The 18,696-nt window shown below is 45.2% G+C and overlaps 2 protein-coding genes across 2 annotated transcripts; both read left to right on the plus strand.

Moving 5' to 3' along the window:
• Positions 1-7,696: 7,696 nt before the first annotated feature.
• LOC123190321 (F-box/kelch-repeat protein At2g43270-like) lies at positions 7,697-8,968 on the plus strand. The gene has a single exon (XM_044602941.1). The coding sequence runs from the start codon at positions 8,004-8,006 to the stop codon at positions 8,772-8,774; it is 771 nt and encodes a 256-aa protein (XP_044458876.1). The 5' UTR covers positions 7,697-8,003; the 3' UTR covers positions 8,775-8,968.
• Positions 8,969-13,820: 4,852 nt separating this feature from the next.
• Positions 13,821-17,200, plus strand: LOC123190322 (transcription factor EAT1). The gene is made up of 5 exons (XM_044602942.1): positions 13,821-13,937; positions 14,311-14,451; positions 14,624-15,544; positions 16,345-16,767; positions 16,868-17,200. The coding sequence occupies exons 3-5, from the start codon at positions 14,660-14,662 to the stop codon at positions 16,961-16,963; spliced, it is 1,404 nt and encodes a 467-aa protein (XP_044458877.1). The 5' UTR covers positions 13,821-13,937; positions 14,311-14,451; positions 14,624-14,659; the 3' UTR covers positions 16,964-17,200.
• The last annotated feature ends 1,496 nt before the right edge of the window (positions 17,201-18,696 follow it).

Here is an 18,696-nt window from a genome sequence, read left to right on the forward strand (position 1 = left end):
TTGAGGCCATGAAATCTGAGATGGGATCCATGTATGAGAACAAAGTGTGGACTTTGGTTGACTTGCTCATTGATCAGCATGCCATAGAGAGTAAATGGATCTTCAAGAAGAAGACTGACGCTGATGGTAGTATTACTGTCTACAAAGCTCGACTTATTGCAAAAGGTTTTCGACAAGTTCAAGGAGTTGGCTATGATGAGACCTTCTCACCCGTAGCGATGCTTAAGTCCGTCCGAATCATGTTAGCAATTGCCGCATTTTATGATTATGAAATTTGGCAAATGGATGTCAAAACTGCATTCCTTAATGGATATCTTAAAAAAGAGTTGTATATGATGTAACCAGAAGGTTTTGTCGATCCAAAAGGTGCTAACAAAGTGTGCAGGCTCCAGCGATCCATTTATGGACTGGTGCAAGCCTCTCGGAGTTGAAATATACGCTTTGATAGTGTAATCAAAGCATATGGTTTTATACAGACTTTTGGAGAAGCATGTATTTACAAGAAAGTGAGTGGGAGCTCTGTAGCATTTCTGATATTATATGTAGATGGCGTATTGTTGATTGAAAATGATACTGAATTTCTGAATAGCATAAAAGGATACTTGAATAAGAATTTTTTCAATGAAATATCTCGGTGAAGCTGCTTATATATTGGGCATCAAGATCTATAAAGATAGATCATGACGTTTTATTGGACTTTCATAAAGTACATACCTTGATAAAGTTTTGAAGAAGTTCAAAATGGATCAAGCAAAGAAAGGCTTCTTGCCTGTGTTACAAGGTGTGAAGTTGAGTCAAACTCAATGCCCGACCACTGTAGAAGATAAAGAGAAAATGAAAAGTCATTCCCTATGCTTCAGTCATATGTTCTATCATGTATGCAATGTTGTGTACTAGACCTGATGTGTGTCTTGCTATTAGTTTAGCAGGGAGGTATCAAACAAATCCAGGAGTGGATCACTGGACAGTGGTCAAGAAGATCCTGAAATACCTGAATAGGACTAAGGATATGTTTCTTATTTATGGAGGTGACAAAGAGCTCATCGTAAACGGTTACATCGATGCAAGCTTTGGCACTGATCCGGATGACTCTAAGTCATAAACCGAATACATACTTTTATTAAATGGTGGAGCTGTCAGTTGGTGCAGTTTCAAGCAGAACATCATGGCGGGATCTACGTGTGAAACGGGGTACATAGTTGCTTCGGAAGCAGCAAATGAAGGAGTCTAGATGAAGGAGTTCATATCCGATCTAGGTGTAATACCTAGTGCATCGGGTCCAATAAAAATCTTTTGTGACAATACTGGGGCAATTGCCTTGGCAAAGGAATCCAGATTTCACAAGAGAACCAAGTACATCAAGAGACGCTTCAATTCCATCCGCGATCAAGTTAAGGAGGGAGACATAGAGATTTGCAAGATACATACGAATCTAAATGTTGCAGACCCGTTGACTAAGCATCTCTCACGAGCAAAACATGATCAGCACCAAGACTCCATGGGTGTTAGAATCATTACAATGTAATCTAGATTATTGACTCTAGTGCAAGTGGGAGACCGAAGGAAATATGCCCTAGAAACAATAATAAAGTTGTTATTTATATTTCCTTATATCATGATAAATCTTTATTATTCATGCTAGAATTGTATTAGCCGGAAACTTAGTACATGTGTGAATACATAGACAAACAAAGTGTCACTAGTATGCCTCTGCTTGACTAGCTCGTTGAATCAATGACGGCAGGGGCGGAGCCATGTGCGACGCCGTAGGACGTCCTGTCACAGCTGGCAAAATACACACCGACAGCGAGTGCTCCACCTCCCTGCTACCCATCTCTCTCAAAAAAAAACCTCCCTGCTACCCTGCCCGTTCGGTTGTTCGTCTTTGCCGCACCCGGTTGGGAGTGGCGTGGACGCTGAGATGGACTAGCGGCAAGAAGCGAGGCTGGGCGTGCCGACGGCGGCCGGGAAGCGACTGGATCCTCGACTACTTGTCGTCTCTTTGTGATTAGGTAAAAATTGCAAACAAATCTGGCCATCCGGTTCATAGACACTTAGGGATTTAATTTTGAGGACAGTGTACGGGAAATTATCCATTGAGAACGATCTCGACTTCCTGATCCTACTGTTTGATTTAGAATCTTTTTTTAGATAGTTGACGATAAGGATGTTATTTGAATTTTTTTGCTGCAATCAAGTAAGGGAAAGGGCATTAATATGTTTCGTCTGACAATCTATATTCTTGCAAGCTCTCTATTTTGAATATATTCACCAATCACAACACTTAATTTATGTGAATTACAAACCCATGTTTTACATTATATTGTCTTCTATGTTGTTTGGACCATAATTTGGATATCTCTGGCAATATGAGTTTGGCTCTATGCATGGTCTAGTTCTGTGACTTCTGTTGTCAAGTCACAACTTTAGTTACGTCTACAAAAATGAATATTGATATATTAGTTCACTTTAGAATTATACTTGTATTCTACTTCATTATTAATGTCAATTAGTCATTCAGAGGTTGGGGCCTATGTTATATCTTGTGTATTCAAACGTTATCTAGGCGATTTGAAAATTAGACAATTACGAGCAAGTTCGCCCAGGCTTCACAAAATTTCTGGCTCCGCCACTGAATGATGGTTATGTTTCCCGACCATAGACATGAGTTGTCATTTGATTAACGGGGTCACATCATTGGAGAATGATGTGATTGACTTGACCTATCCGTTAGCTTAGCACGATGATCGTTTAGTTTGTTGCTATTGCTTTATCCATAACTTATATATGTTCCTATGACTATGAGATTATGCAACTCCCAAATACCGGAGGAACACTTAGTGTGCTATCAAACGTCACAACGTAACTGAGTGACTATAAAGATACTCTACAGGTGTCTCCGATGATGTTTTTTGAGTTGGCATAGATCAAGATTAGGATTTGTCACTCTGTGTATCGGAGAGGTATCTCTAGGCCCTCTCAGTAATGCACATCACTATAAGCCTTGCAAGCAATCCGACTAATGAGTTAGTTGTGGGGTGAAGCATTATGGAACGAGTAAAGAGACTTGCCGGTAACGAGATTGAACTAGGTATTGAGATACCGATGATCGAATCTCGGGCAAGTAACATACCAATGACAAAGGGAACAACGTATGTTGTTGTGCGGTTTGACCGATGAAGATCTTCGTAGAATATGTAGGAACCAATATGAGCATCCAGGTTTCGCTATTGGTTATTGACCGGAGATGAGTCTCGGTCATGTCTACATAGTTCTCGAACCCGTAGGGTCCGCACGTTTAACGTTCGGTGACGGTCGATATTATGAGTTTATGTATTTTGATGTAGCGAAGATAGTTCGGAGTCCCGGATATGATCACGAACATGACAAGGAGTCTCAAAATGGCCGAGATATAAAGATTGATATATTGGACGGTTATTTTTGGACACCGGAAGTGTTCCGGCTGATTTCGGAGAAAACCGGAGCGCCAGAGGGTTACCGGAACCCTCCGGGGAACTAATGGGCCACATGGGCCTTAGTGGAGAGAGAGAGGGGGCCAGACAGGGCAGGCCGCACGCCCCCTCCCCCTCTGGTCCGAATTGGACTAGGGAAGGGGGGGCTTTCCTTCTCCCTCTCCTCCTTTCTTTCCCCCTCCTAGTAGGACTAGGAAAAGGGGAGTTCTACTCCTACTAGGAGGAGGACTCCTCTCCTGGCGCGCCTCAAGGGCTGGCCGGCCTCCCACTTGCTCCTTTATATACGGGGGTAGGGGGCACCCCTAGGACACACAAGTTGATCATTGATCTCTTAGCCATGTGTGGTGCCCCCTCCATCATAATCCACCTTGGTCATATCGTCGTAGTGCTTAGGTGAAGCCCTGCGCCGGTAGCTTCATCATCACCGTCATCACGCCGTCGTGCTGACAAAACTCTCCCTCGACACTCAGCTGGATCAAGAATTCGTGGGACGTCACCGAGCCGAATGTGTGCAGATCACGGAGGTGCCGTACTTTCGGTACTATGATCGATCGGATCGTGAAGACATACGACTACATCAGCCGCGTTGCCGTAACGTTTCCGCTTATGGTCTACGAGGGTACGTGGACAACATTCTTTCCTCTCGTTGCTATGCATCCTCGTAATTGATCTTGCATGTCCGTAGAATTTTTTTTTAATTGCTACGTTCCCCAACAGCTCGTGCTCTGACTGCCGCGTTCACCGGTCATCCGTGTGAAAGGAAGCGGGTCACATAAAAAAAGCAGCTACGGGGTCCCACGCATCAGCGCCTCGCGCGAGGAAGCAACCGGCCGAAAGATTCGGCCCGCGTGTAGACTGGAAGAGTTCCCCTGGTAGTAATACGTAGGCCACCCCCGTGTAAACGTGCATGTGCACAACAGGAGCCCAAGTATAAAAAGTATAATAACCTCATATATGTACACCGATCCTGCTGCACCGGTCGATCAATTTGCGTCACGAGTATTCCCTCAAAAAAAAATTGCGTCACGAGTTGTACTCCGGTTTGACCTAAAGGTTCTAAAGAAAAGCAATACTCCAGCGCCGCCATGCACGACGAGACGGCCACCACCAAGACCAAGACGAGCATACCGTACCTGACGGACGAGCTGGTGTCGGAGATCCTTCCCCGGATCCCCGTGGAGCCGCTGCTCCGATTCAGGTCCGTCTGCAAGGCCTGGCGCGGCATCATCGACGAGGACTCCTTCCACCGGGAGCACCTCCGCCACCAGACCTCCTTCCTTCTCGTCGCGCCCTGGATCGGTGAGAACGACGACGATGGCCCTTTCGCTTCCTCGACCGGAGAGGTGACCACCGCCGGTTTTCTACCAGTGGGATGAGAAGCAGCAGGACGCCGCCACACTCGTACACGCCATGCCCGACTACCACAACAGGATGGAGGCGTTGCACAGCATGGCACACTGCGATGGACTGGCGTTGTTGCCCGCTGATGATACGGTGCACGTGGTTAACCCTGCCACTCGGCGCACCATCACGCTTCCCCCTACCCCTAACGCCGTCTTCCAAGGTCCTCATCAGGCGTTCGGTCTTGGCCACGACCCTCGCTCCAATACTTACAAGGTTGCTCGCTTGTATGTCCACCGCGACAGATGCACCCTGGGTGGAGACACTGTCAGGATGGGGGTGTGCACCATATGAAAAGACCTTTGTTGGCGTGACACGGCGGTATCGCCGCCGCCGCATCATTTCATGCCACGGCGCACGGCGACCTTCTTCAAGGGCTCCTTGCTCTGGATCGTCAAGCAGGTGGTTCCGCATGGTTCACCAGCTGCTCCATGCTTCTTCCGTTTCAGGTTGGAGGATGAGTCGTTCAACATCGTACGGGCGCCTCCTTGCACTCCGAGGTTGGACTACGAGGCTTCCAATTTAACCGAGCTCCGCGGGGAGCTGTGTGTATGCGCACCTCGGGCAGCGTATGATCACGCGGTTTTTGAGATGTGGATGTGCGCTGATCTAGATGATGGCGTCAATCCGCCACGATGGGATCTGCGTCATGTCGTCACTGGGCCATTCTTATTCCAATCTTTTATTCCAAAGATCGCGACTCCGGACGCCATAGTGTTCCATTTTCAAGAAGACTCTCTCTACTACTCCCTCCGTCTGGGTTTATTAGGCTACTGCCAATGCATGGGTGCTTAGATGAGGTGTTAAGCACATTAAATAGCTTAGCAACTATACTCCCAATGCATAGGTGCTTAGCTTAGGCTGGTCATAGTGGGGAGTAACTTAGACTAGTAACATACATATGTTACTAGTCTATGTTACTACCTTCATAGTGGGTAGTGTCATAGGTGTGGTAACATAGTTGCCTTCATTTATTACTTTGTAGACTCATTATGCATTGGAAACCGCTATGTGATGGTAACATATTATGTTACTCTATTTGCCTCTCTCCTCATTAACTACTTGCCACATCATCATTTTTGCTTATGTGGCATCTATGTTACTACCTATGTTACTCCCACTATGACCAGCCTTATGGTTGCTAAGCTTGTTTCATTTAATGATTTAGCAACTAAAGCTCTTCATGTATTGGTGGGTTTCTTTCCTTTAAATGTTTTGCCTAGGTTCATGCGTTTAGCATTGGTTCTTCCTGTGGTCACCACACTCATCTTTTTCCTCTTAAATAACCTGCCACATCAGATTTTTTGCCTACGTGGAAGGCTTAGCACCTGTACAAGGTGGAGCATTGGGAGGGGCCTTAAACCCCTGGACCAAAACGCAGGTATCAAGGCACCACAATTACTTCCTCAAAATAAGCACCGCTCCTTCGGTTTTCTCGCGTGATTAACTGCAAAAGCAATGCTGCTCCGCACAGCTTCCTGCATGCAGCCCCACGGTCAAATAATCTAGCCAATCCCTGGCGCTTGGGAACCCTTTTGACAGCCCCACACTCAATTAATCTGCATGCAGCCCCGTCAGATAGAGAAAGGAACGAAGCGTTGGCAGCACAAATCGATGCAGGGGCCTTTTAAAACCGGACGCGCTTCCTCCGTCCACAGGCCTAATAAACCCGGACGGAGGTAGTACTGCAATCTTCAAACTCCTGTGTTTAATATGAAGGATGTGATTGAAATGGGGCACTTGAGGTATCATCACCTCGACACCGACACGTTTGTTGAGTACACACGAAAAATTGTGGCCAATTTTTATGTAATCTTCTATGTTTCAAGCCTAGTTCAGATCTAGGTTTCAATATATTTATTTAACTAATGTTATCGAACATGAAGGTATATTCGAATTACGCTGTTCTGTTATCTGAGTTATGTTGACTGGCATCAATAATGTGCTATTGCATTTTGATTCCAGCTGGTGCCTGATTTTTGTTTGTTTGTTTATTTGCTTGTTTGTCCCACGTTGAACCCGAGTTGGCGTGATGGTGCCCACGCTTGACTGGTATTTGGGCCGACCGCACCATTAAAATAATTGGATCCCTCTGTGTCATACTCTTATGTATGATGTATGTCTTCTTCATCATAAAGAAAATGTCCACATCTCTAAAAATACCAAGCTCTCTAAAAATTAGAATCTCGATTGGACAAGGGGGTTCCGGTTGTAAGAGGATGTTCGCTGTTTTCAGCCACTTAGATCCAGCATATGTAGTGTACATGGTGTGCATGTAGATTTTTCTAGGTTATGTGTCACACGTGTGGCACTGAATGACAACTAATATCATATAAGTAAGAACACAACACCCACATCCATTCACCGCTCCTGCACTCATAGGTAAACCCGATGTCCGATCAAAAGTCAATAACAAAACTAGCCACAACAATTAATGAACACAAAAACAAAGAGTGCAACACTGGCATCGACCATCAGATGACTGAAAATACACAATGGACACGACAACAAAAATTGGCGCAGCAAAGTGCCCGTCAGCTTTAGTGGATTGATAGAGTTACTTTTTTTTTCTGAGGGAAAGATTGATAGAGTTACTGAGTTAGAGGGAGTGTAATCTTGTTAGCCATGAACTAGCTAAGATTGGGAAGGTTGAGGTTAAGACGGCCGTCTGGCTACGGTCGAGTCTTAAGAGAGTTGTAAAACTGTGTGCACTGGATCATACTGATCCGGGTTAATTAATACAGAACCCTTCCCCCCGAAAAAAGAAGAAGCCCATTCCACCTTCTCGCTACCAAAGCAAAAATTAGGCACCTCCTCCTCGCTCGTAGATGGACGTGTACACGACAGTCCACGTGTTTTGGAGCTCCAACTGATTTTCGATGGGAGACGGCAGTTAGAATTGGAATCTCTTTTCTCTTTTCAACTGAAGCTCGACTCTGACTCTCGAGTCGCGACATTGAACACCAATCCACGACCCTTATGGCCCACACGTAATCGAGCCAGACCCTCGTAAACGTGCATGTCTACAACTGGAGCCGATCCTTGCACCGGTCGATCAATTTGCCTCGGAAGTACTTCTCCAGTTTGCCCTCAAAAAAGCTCCAAAGAAAGGAATACTCGAGAGCCGCCATGCACGTCGACGAGACGACCACCACCAAGACAAAGACGAGCATATCGTACCTGCCGGACGAGCTGGTGTCGGAGATCCTGCCGCGGCTCCCCGTGGAGTCGCTGCTGCGGTTCAGGTCCGTCTGCAAGGCCTGGCGCTGCATCATCGACGAGGACTCCTTCCTCCGCGATCACCTTCGCCTCCAGACTACGTCCCTGCTCGTCGCGCCGTGGATCGGGGAGAACGACGACGATGGCCCTCTCGCTTCTTCGACCGGAGAGGTGACCGCCGCCGGTCTGTACCAGTGCGATGGGAAGCAGCAGGGCGTCGCCACGCTCCTACACGCGGTGTCCGACTACCGCTCCAAGAAGAAGGCGTTGCACGGCATGGCGCACTGCGATGGACTGATGTTGTTGCCCGCTGACGATACGGTGCACATAGTTAACCCTGCCACTCGGCGCACCATCACGCTTCCTCCGACCCGGACCCCTCACAACGTCGGGCCCGTCAACCGCTTCGTCCCAGGTGCTCAGGCGTTTGGTCTTGGCCAGGACCCTCGCTCCAATGCTTACAAGGTTGCTTGCTTCTACACTTATCTGGACGTGCGCGCCCCGGCTAGCCACTATCAATCATCAAAAACTTTATTTCAGCAACTAGATGTCTTGCAGTTTGTACCGTCAGAAGACGCCCGAGATGTCTTTCTTGCGAACCATATGGATATGGTCCATGGCCACCGGGGGCATGCTCGAGGCATTGACAAGAGTGTTTTTGTTCTTTCTCTTAGATTTTAAATGGTACTAGTAGTAGAACAAAGTAAGCATTGACCTACCCGGCCGGGAGGAAAACAAAGGCGAGCACTCGCCTAAGGCTGGTTGTAGTGGGAGTATTATAAGTAGTATCATGCATGCCAACTAGACGTTTTGGATGATGTGGCACACAATTAAATGAGAAAAGAGAGGATGTACTATCATATCATGATACTCCCTCCGTCACAGTTTAGAAGGCACAATTAAATTTGCATGTGTTTCCACAATAGACAAAGTTTAGGGCGCATTGCATTTATTTTTAGTAGCTAATTGATACTTCGATGTACTATTTCTATATGCATGCGTAGTGTGAATGCTATTTTTTAGCCCATCTCACAACCAATAGAGGAGCCTTATCATATCATATTAAATGCTCCGCTAGTTTGTATCATGCATGGCAATTAATAAGGCAATCTAAGATACTAACTTATGATACTATGCATTACGAAGGTAGTATCACACACTAGTATCATATGCATGATACTAGTATATGATACTCCCCATTACAACCAGCCTAAAGGCCCTTTTTTCATCTGGTTTTACTCGTACAAACGCAAGGATGCGCACTTCCAGCATCTATAGCCGGACATGAAAAATCCCATCCACTATACGTCGGCAGACGCGTCCAGGCACGCCCGCGGGCGGATCTGAACAGGCCCTCATGTTTCCGTCCCCGTAACAACATATCTCAAATCCAGATTCTCAAATTCATGTAAATACATGCACGTCGATCATACAAGCCAATGTGGCACGTAAATAACAAATATTGGTACGAAGTATAGATAGTGTTTACATAAATTTTATTTTAAGTGTCAAACTCAAGCATTTGCTTCTTGGATGCCATTGTGGGTCCACATGTGCTCCACAAGATCATTGAGTAGTTGTGTGTGCACGTGCTGATCTCGAAGATTCTGATGCATCTGAAAAAAAGTTCATCAGTTGAGCCGCATCTTGATCTTCCGGGATTTGAACTTATTCTTCAGATGCTTCGAAATCATGGGTTTGGGTTACACCATCACCCCCATCCTCGACAATCATATTATGCAGAATAACACAATATGTCATCAGCTGCTACAAAGTTTCTGATTCCCACATCGTTGCACTCCGCATAATTCCCCAACGAGCTTGAAGCACATCAAATGCTCTCTCCACATCCTTCCTAGCCCCTTCCTGCATTGTTGCAAAGTGGCTCTGTTTCTTGCCACGCGGCTCGGATATGGTCTTCACAAATGCTGCTCATTGAGGATAGATACCATCGGCAAGATAGTATCCCATGTTGTAGTCTCGGCCGTTGACGGTTTAGTTGCATGGTAGTGATTCCCCATTGCAAAGCCTCCTGAACACCGAAGATCGTTGAAGCACATTGATGTCGTTGTGAGAACCCGACATTCCAAGGAAAGCATGCCAAATCCATAAGTTATGTGATGTCACCGCTTCTAGTATGATGGTTGCCTCTTTGGTGTGACCTTGATATATTCCCCTGCAAACTTTTGGAGCAGTTCTTCCATTGCCAATGCATGCAATCAATTGATCCGAGCATTTCTGGAAACCCTCTTGCCTGTCCAATAGCCAACAACTTCTCCGTGTCCTACACATTTGGTTCGCCTCCACCACGACGCGGGCAAACTTGACAGTAGTCTTCAAGCACGTGCTCTCCCCCTCCTGACCATCTCACCAATGGCATCTGCAGCAGTACCAAGTGCAATCATCCTCAAAGAGCCATGCACTTCTGCTCGGGAGAGAAAGAGAGTTGTCCGCGGCAATGCCTTGTGAGGTTGAAGTGGTCGTCGTGTGCCTCCACTTCCTCCACAATGCGCAAGAACAATGGTTCCCTCATGCGAAAACGGCAACGATACCATGGATCATCCGGGAAAGCAGGCTTGGGAGTAAAGTAGTCTTTGTACAGTAGCTTTGCTCCGGACACCATATCCCGGTTGATCACTCTTCTTCCTTTGATTGAGCCCTTGAAGTTGAGAATATGCTCCACTTGACGGTCCATTTCCTCTTGCATGCTCATGAGCATAATCATGTCCACTTTTTCGCCTGAATCCGAGAAATCGAAGAACTCGTCTTGAATGATTTGGTCAAGCTCCGTCGGTCCATACTCCTCGTCGGACGAAGCATCGGAACCCATCGTTTTCCCTAACAAAATTATAAAAAAAATTCAGTCAGACAATGTGTCGAACACATCAAGCACAAGGTGGAGCCAGAGAGTTGCCAGACGTACCGCAATGACGTCCAGGCCGGAGATGATGTCCCCCGCGGCGAGGATGAAAGAGAGGAATGCTTTGCCGGAGCTGCCGGCGCAGAGGCCACGAACGGCTGTGCACTCTAATGATGTAATCCAGAGTGCAATCTAGTCAGACAACGTTTGAGGGCCATTTTGATCCTCCAAAAAAAAAAACCATGACCAAACAGTGACGGGGCGGCCCGCCCGGATGTATGAGACCGGTTTGAGGCGCCTGGCCATAGATGCTCTAGTGATGTACTCAAGAAAAGAAAGAAAAAAGATCGCCATCGTAAACTTGCGGGAACAGCTGCGTGCACTCAGCACTCTGGAGGCGACTGGCCTTGAGGGTGGAGAGAGACAGAGAGAGGGAAAGAGAAGAAAAGGTCGGTTGAAGGGACATCCACTTTTCAAGCGAGAGCTGCGGCAACGGAAGGAGCCCGTCCCCTCCCCTCCCCGCAAAAGAAAAGAGAAAACGGAAGGAGCCCGTACCGTACAGGCACAGTGGAAGTCTTTTGCACGGAAGAATGCCGTTACGAGGGTGCGCCGCGGAATCCGCGAACGCATTCCGCGTGCCAAGAATCCAGCCGGAGCAAGGAGGGCATGAGATGTACGGTATGTACGTACGTCTTCCCCGCCCCTTCTCCCCGTCTCTCGTCTCACAGGATACGTAGCACGTACCACTCCCTCTCTGTTTCTAAATACAAGTCTTTTTAGAAATTTCGATAAGGACGGTTTCTAAATATAAGTTTTTTTAGAAATTTCGACAAGGACAGACTACGTACGGATGCATATAAAACATATTATAAGGTGTAGGTTCATGAAGCCAAGAGGAAATACTCCGTTACATGAAATACTCCAGGCACCACATGTCCTCTCTTGTTCGGTACAGTTTCATGAAGCCAGGAGGAAATGCACACGCCAAAATGGCTATCTACCGCATTTCTATCAGGCGGGGAGCTCATCAGTGGAACGAACATCTGACTATTACCATATCCAGGTTGCAAGATAACCCACAAGAACGGAAGAACTTGCGACCATGTACGCGACTCAACAAAAAAATATTAGGATATCTAAAATAGCAAGGCCCGTGAAATACAGGAGTTTCAAGTCTCGGTCTGTGCGCCACTAATCCAGACACAAGTTACTGCTGGTTGCTTTACGCAGTTCAGTAGTCCGTTCGTCGACAAGTTCAGATGAAGAGACGTTGTGCATGGCTGAAAGTTCTGTGGATGCCGTTGATGTGCGCTGTGCATGCTAGTAAGTAGGAGTTGTGGGGTAAAATCTGATGAGCATGAGACCCTGCATGCTGCTCCAAGAAGTGCAAACTGCATTCGTTACACTAACATGCTTGCGCGACGGCATGTCAGAGCATAACAGAAATGTGCTGGCTATGTTTGGAAGGACGCACGGTGCTATCAAGATGACAAACACATCAGCTGAGAAAGCACAAATGGACTGTTTGTAAGTACAGAAAGCTATGATGTACTCCTTCTCGAGAACCCACCGCGAATGATCAAACTCTGTTTTGCTTCAAGAAATGGCTTTCGGCTCTCAAAGGGTCAGAATGCTGAAGATCCGAGCAATGCAACAGACAACTCTTCGAGAGCCATAAGTTCCATCTTCGAAGTTCAGTCCTATGTGTGTTAGCAGTTCAATGGCAATACAGTTTGCAGGATATTTTCAGAATAAGCAAATCAGACAACAGCAAACATTGGTGGCAGATACGCCATCTGGGATCCATCACAGATCAAATGACAGAGGTAACAGCCGTATTGGCAGCATTAAGAAAAATGGTGGGGCTAACAGGATCGGCATCATGAGAACAGACTCCAAAAATCTAATAAGACATAAGTACCTAAAGGAATAGATAAAATGAACATAAAATTGGTGTTCTCTTAGCCGACCCTGCCATTGAGACAAGGGAGATGTCATGAAACTCAAGCATAAACAAGTTACTTGTCTGATTTCAAATTGATTGTGGTACTATCAGTTATTCTGTAGTCCATGGCTTTAATCCAGAACTGTTAGTTATATTTTAAATCCTAATCAGTTCATCACTGACATTGATCTACCTATAACCCTGGTGAAAATGCAAAACATGAAGATTTAGTGTTTGAATACCACTTATCATAAATTATACGAAATCTGAAGGTATGACGCCACCACATTAGTGACATTATAGGAGATTACAATCAATCCTAACAAATCCTATACCACCATAACAGCCAGATACACTAACAGACCTGCCATTTCTATCATGCTCATCCCTCAGTCTCTTGAAGCGGCAAGCTTACTAGAAAAGCAGATTTAATGCTACATATATATTCTGGTGGAAGTTTTTCTTTAAATGTAACTACAGACTTGATACTCGATAATCTGTACCATGAAGGTGAAGATGTCTAAATATTTCATATTTTAGTAAACCAAGAACATCACACCAATATATACAAAAACATAGATAATCAAAAGAATAAGGCTGATATGAATATTCCATAATACAAGATCATGTGCTCTTTGGATACTTGCAATTCTGTAGGTAGTTGTAGCACACCAGTGCATTCATAAAATATGGTAAGGGGGCAGAAGGCATGACCTACATTTCTCAACTTCCTGTGGGTGAATAACATCAAAGATGCCAAATTCAAAGGGTGTGAGCTTTCCGTCTTTCTCGTGTCTGTCTCCTAATAATAACAGAAACAATAATAACCATATGATAGTCCTTTGCATTGACCTTTAGTATGGGCGCATTCTGTTATTTTCTGCCCCATCATTTTTGTGTGACAACCAAATTATGGTTTCATGACTTACCGCTATAATATTCTTGGCATAGCACAGAAACTAGGCTTCATGGGTCTTCGAGTTGCAGCTTCATGAACAAAGCCTCGCTCATTCAATCATCAGCTGTACCAAAAAGATAGGTATGTTCACCTCTAGTGCTTATTGCTACTGTTCGCTAGATGTGATCCCTGATTAACAGTTGCTTTTTAAGTCTTAGTTGGTGAGATTAAACATCAAAAGATTCAGACACCATGGATTTCATGTGCTTCATTTTACTGATCATCTTGCACTTACTGAGTTGTATTACCATTACAAATTATTCCGTGCTACTAAACATTTTGCTGATTGGCTACTGAGCATGTGGTAGTTGAAGCACATTGTATCAAACATCAAATATGAATAGGATTAGGGAACAGAAAAAGATGGTAAGGGGTTTGTTAGGTCTGGAACAAGCAAAGTTGCTTCATGTCTTATTAATCATCCTATATGGGACTTCTCTACACGGAAGAACAGACAGCCACATTGCATAGCTTAAAACTCCACGGCTCTACCTCTTTTGCAACAACCAAAACAGCCAGGCCAACTGCAATTTCCACATCCGATCGAATTCTATCTGCTGCTGCTGCATTCCTGTTGAGTCATTTTTTCCCCTTAGTAAGTGCACTGCAAGTAATTACCATTATATTTCAGCTCAAGATCAGTCCATATCTAAGATGCTACTGAATTTTTTATTCGATTTCCTCTTGCATTTGATTCTGTGTCAAAATCCTGTTCTTCAATGCGTTTCTTTCTGTGCTCATCCGTTTTCATGTTGTGTTGATTCTAGATTTGGATTGAAGGTGCCAGGCACTGTTTCGTCAAAATGATTGTTGGAGGTGACTATTTTGAAGGTTCCCATGATCACAATCTCATGACAGGATCTTTGACCCATGATTCTTCTCTGGCTCCTAAATGCAACGACAACACAAATATTGAGCTACAGAGATTCAAGGTGCAGTCGTTTTCTGCAGATATCCTTTCTGATTCGACCAATCTTTCTTCTGAAGCTGCAAGAGCAATCAACCACCTTCAGCATCAACTAGGAATTGGTTTGGAGCAGGATATGCGACCAGTGGAAACTGCGACCTGGGATACTTCTATCTGCACCATTCAAGACCAAATAATCAACCATCAGCTTAGCGAAGATCCACAAAACATATTGGTGCAACAACAGATTCAACAGTATGATGCTGCGCTTTATCCAAACAGTGGTTACACACCAGCACCTGATCTCTTAAACCTTCTCCACTGCACTGTGGCTCCAGTGTTCCCTCCAACAGCATCAGTTTTTGGTGATACAGCACTAAGTGGTGGTACCAACTATTTGGATCTTAATGATGAGTTTACAGGAGTGGCAGCAATTCCTGACAGTGGATTAATGTACACTAGTGATCCGGCATTGCAGTTAGGGTACCATGCTGCCCAGTCTCACGCACTAAAGGATATCTGCCATTCACTGCCGCAAAATTATGGGCTGTTCCCCAGTGAGGATGAAAGAGATGCCATCCTTGGGGTTGGAAGTGTCGGAGGAGATCTTTTTCAGGATATGGATGACAGGCAATTTGATACTGTACTGGAGGGCAGAAGAGGGAAGGGTGACTTCGGAAAGGGAAAAGGAAAAGCTAACTTTGCGACAGAGAGAGAGAGGAGGGAACAGCTAAATGTGAAGTATAAGACTTTAAGAATGCTCTTCCCCAATCCTACCAAGGTTTGTCTTGTTCATCATTTTGCACGTTTAGGAGATTTGATGATTATCAGATGTCCAGAATAGTCAACTATAGAAGCTAATCACTAGGGTTTGTTCAATGACGCTACATGTACAGAATACTTCATTAATAGAAGCTAACAATTAAAATTTCAGGCCACTTTCCAGTTTTCATTGGTTTTGTGAAGATAATTGAATTTCTGAATAACTTCATCCATTTACTCTCAGTGTGTTAAGACACTTAGAAGTGGCAACACCAAAGTACTATGCAGTCCGATAAACCAGTGCTTTATAAAACATCAACAAAAACCCATTCGCAAAACTGTCATCTGTCTGATGTAGATTCAAAGAAACATGTGTTAGATAATATGCTTCTGCTGAACTTTCTGTCGAATAGTTCTCAAGCTCTGTTGCTACATTATATTCAGGTTGATACTGATATCCTATGAAACATGATTGCTATGAACTAGTTGCTCGTTGTGCTCTTTGCAGATACTTACCCCATTATCTTGATCGAGTGTGTTTGTACCTTCTAGTTAATTATGAAAGAAAATGAAAGCAATCAATATTCCATATGTATATTGATTTTTTTCATAAGTATTATTGTCCTCATTGCACTACTCTCCAGCAAAGTATTGACCTCTATAGTGATCTAACCTTAACCGATTAGACAACACTTCCTGATTTACTCAATGAAAACGTAAACAATGTGACAGAATCATAAAAATCTAGGTTGCACCTTTTGGGGCTACTGCTCATATATGTTTGATATGGCACTAATGTGTTACCGAACTGTTCTCTAGAATGACAGGGCTTCAGTAGTAGGTGATGCCATTGAATACATAGATGAGCTGAATCGAACAGTGAAGGAACTGAAGATCCTAGTGGAACAGAAGTGGCATGGGACTAATAGGAGAAAGATAAGAAAGTTGGATGAAGAGGCCGCTGCTGATGGTGAAAGCTCATCGATGAGGCCAATAAGGGATGAGCAAGACAATCAGCTTGATGGGGCCATAAGAAGCTCATGGGTTCAGAGGAGGTCCAGGGAGTGCCATGTTGATGTTCGCATAGTGGAAAATGAAATAAACATCAAGCTCACAGAAAAGAAGACGACCAACTCCTCCCTGCTTCATGTTGCAAAGGTTCTTGATGAATTCCATCTTGAGATCATCCATGTGGTTGGAGGGATTATTGGTGATCACTACATATTCATGTTTAACACTAAGGTATTGACAGTATTATTTATTTTAAGTAGCATCAGGAACTCCTTTCCCCATATTGCCGATTGTCATTGACAGTAATGTTCCATCATCCACAATAATGCAGGTGTCTGAAGGTTCCTCAATTTATGCTTGTGCAGTGGCAAAGAGGATCCTTCAAGCAGTGGATGCACAACACCAGGCACTTGACATATTCAACTAGGCATTAGCACCCATAGTAACTATTTGAAGAAGTTCCTAGTCTACTACTCTCCCTGGGGAGAGTCGTAATTTTATTTTCTGTCAGTCTATCCGTGAGGAAAGTTATTAGAACAGGCTTGGAGAGAACTTTGTCTTTACCATTAGCTAGCTCGGAAAACAAAACAAAATCTGGCATGCCTAACTGTTTACTGTTATCACTTATCTAGCTCTACCAGAAATGATTTGACTCTCTGCCTCAGTATTTGCTTCCATCATCTTTTCGTCTCATTTCATTTGGAGTTGGCTTCAAAATATAGTACTCCCTCCGATCCATATTAATCGTCGCTGATTTAGTATAATGTTGTACTAAATCAGTGACAATTAAATATGGATCGGAGGGAGTAGAAGATGATGATTTACACATGTCTGCATGGCCTACTATGTTCTCTTTTACAGAAAGTGGCTTAGTGAGTTGCATTCACTGGTACCAGTATCACATCTCATAGGATGCTACATGCATATGAAAACTTCGCAGATATCCAAAATCTGTGCAGAACTTCTACAAGCTGGGCCGAATCGCTAGGTAAATCGAGTTGCATTGTGCGTGATAATTCGTGTGTAGAGGAATATGCCACCCAATAGTTCTCAAAACCATTGTCTTAGCAACGAGATGAGAAAAAGGTATGACGGTACGGTCTTACATTCTTGCTATCCGTGCAGCAGATCTGCTCTGCTCGACTCGTACAATGTCCCGAACACCTCGCGGGCACCACCCCGCCCCCGCAACGGCAAAGCTCCGGTCACGGCCAACACGCGAATTGCAGTGACGCAGGAACAGCACGAGATGTGATGCCGCCCGTGGCACTCTGCGCCAGACCAGAATCAGATCAGGGGACTGAACATTTCCAACCTGCAATCGTATTCTTGCAAAGAACAACATTTTACCGGTGAGATCTGCAGGGCCCGGGCGTGCGTCCGCTGCTTGCTTCCGCGCAGCTCCCGCACCGTCGATGCTGCTCGTGGAACCGCTGCTCGCGTGCAGACGTGCTAGGGCACCAAAGGCTCTCCAGCTACGGGAGGGCACGCCTGTGGTTCAGGTCGCCGAGGAAGGGGGAGAGGAGGATTGCACGAGCACTTACCAGGTGGCAAAAGAAAAGAAACCTGTTAGCCGCAAATTTCGTCCCTATCAGCGGACACGGATCAGTCCGCGAACACGGAAGGCCGCATACATTTTGGTAACGATAAAAACTACCTGGAGGAAATTCGATCAAATATGAATTTAATTTAAACATGACGGTTTTGTTACATTTACATCAACTAAGCGTAGATTGTCAGTTCCTCATGTCCGATCATGAACAAGAGAACTGAAGCTTCACCGTCTCCACTTCCGCTTCGGTGCTCTCCAGCTCCGCCTCCGTAACCTCCGCCTCCTGAGGCCCAGGAAGTGAAGTTGTCCACCTCCACCTCGTCGCCAAGCGACTAATCAGCCGATGATGTTGAGCGCATCAAATTTGGCGTCGACGGAAAGGAAGGAGCGGTGGCCTTCCTGGGACCAGAGCAACGATAACCTACCGTGCACTACTCTTTCTTGCTATCGGCGGCGCCTGCAGACATGCCAGCTTCGTGGTCGTCGTGGCAAGGCTCCTAAAACAGCCATGATATCCGAAAGCGTTCGGACCTGTGCGTGGACCATGATATGGGAGCCAGACATCAAACCATATATACCTCAAAGGCTCAAACATCCGCATATATTTT

Source organism: Triticum aestivum, chromosome 2A (genome assembly GCF_018294505.1).
Source record: "Triticum aestivum cultivar Chinese Spring chromosome 2A, IWGSC CS RefSeq v2.1, whole genome shotgun sequence".
NCBI classification, from domain to species: Eukaryota; Viridiplantae; Streptophyta; class Magnoliopsida; order Poales; family Poaceae; genus Triticum; species Triticum aestivum.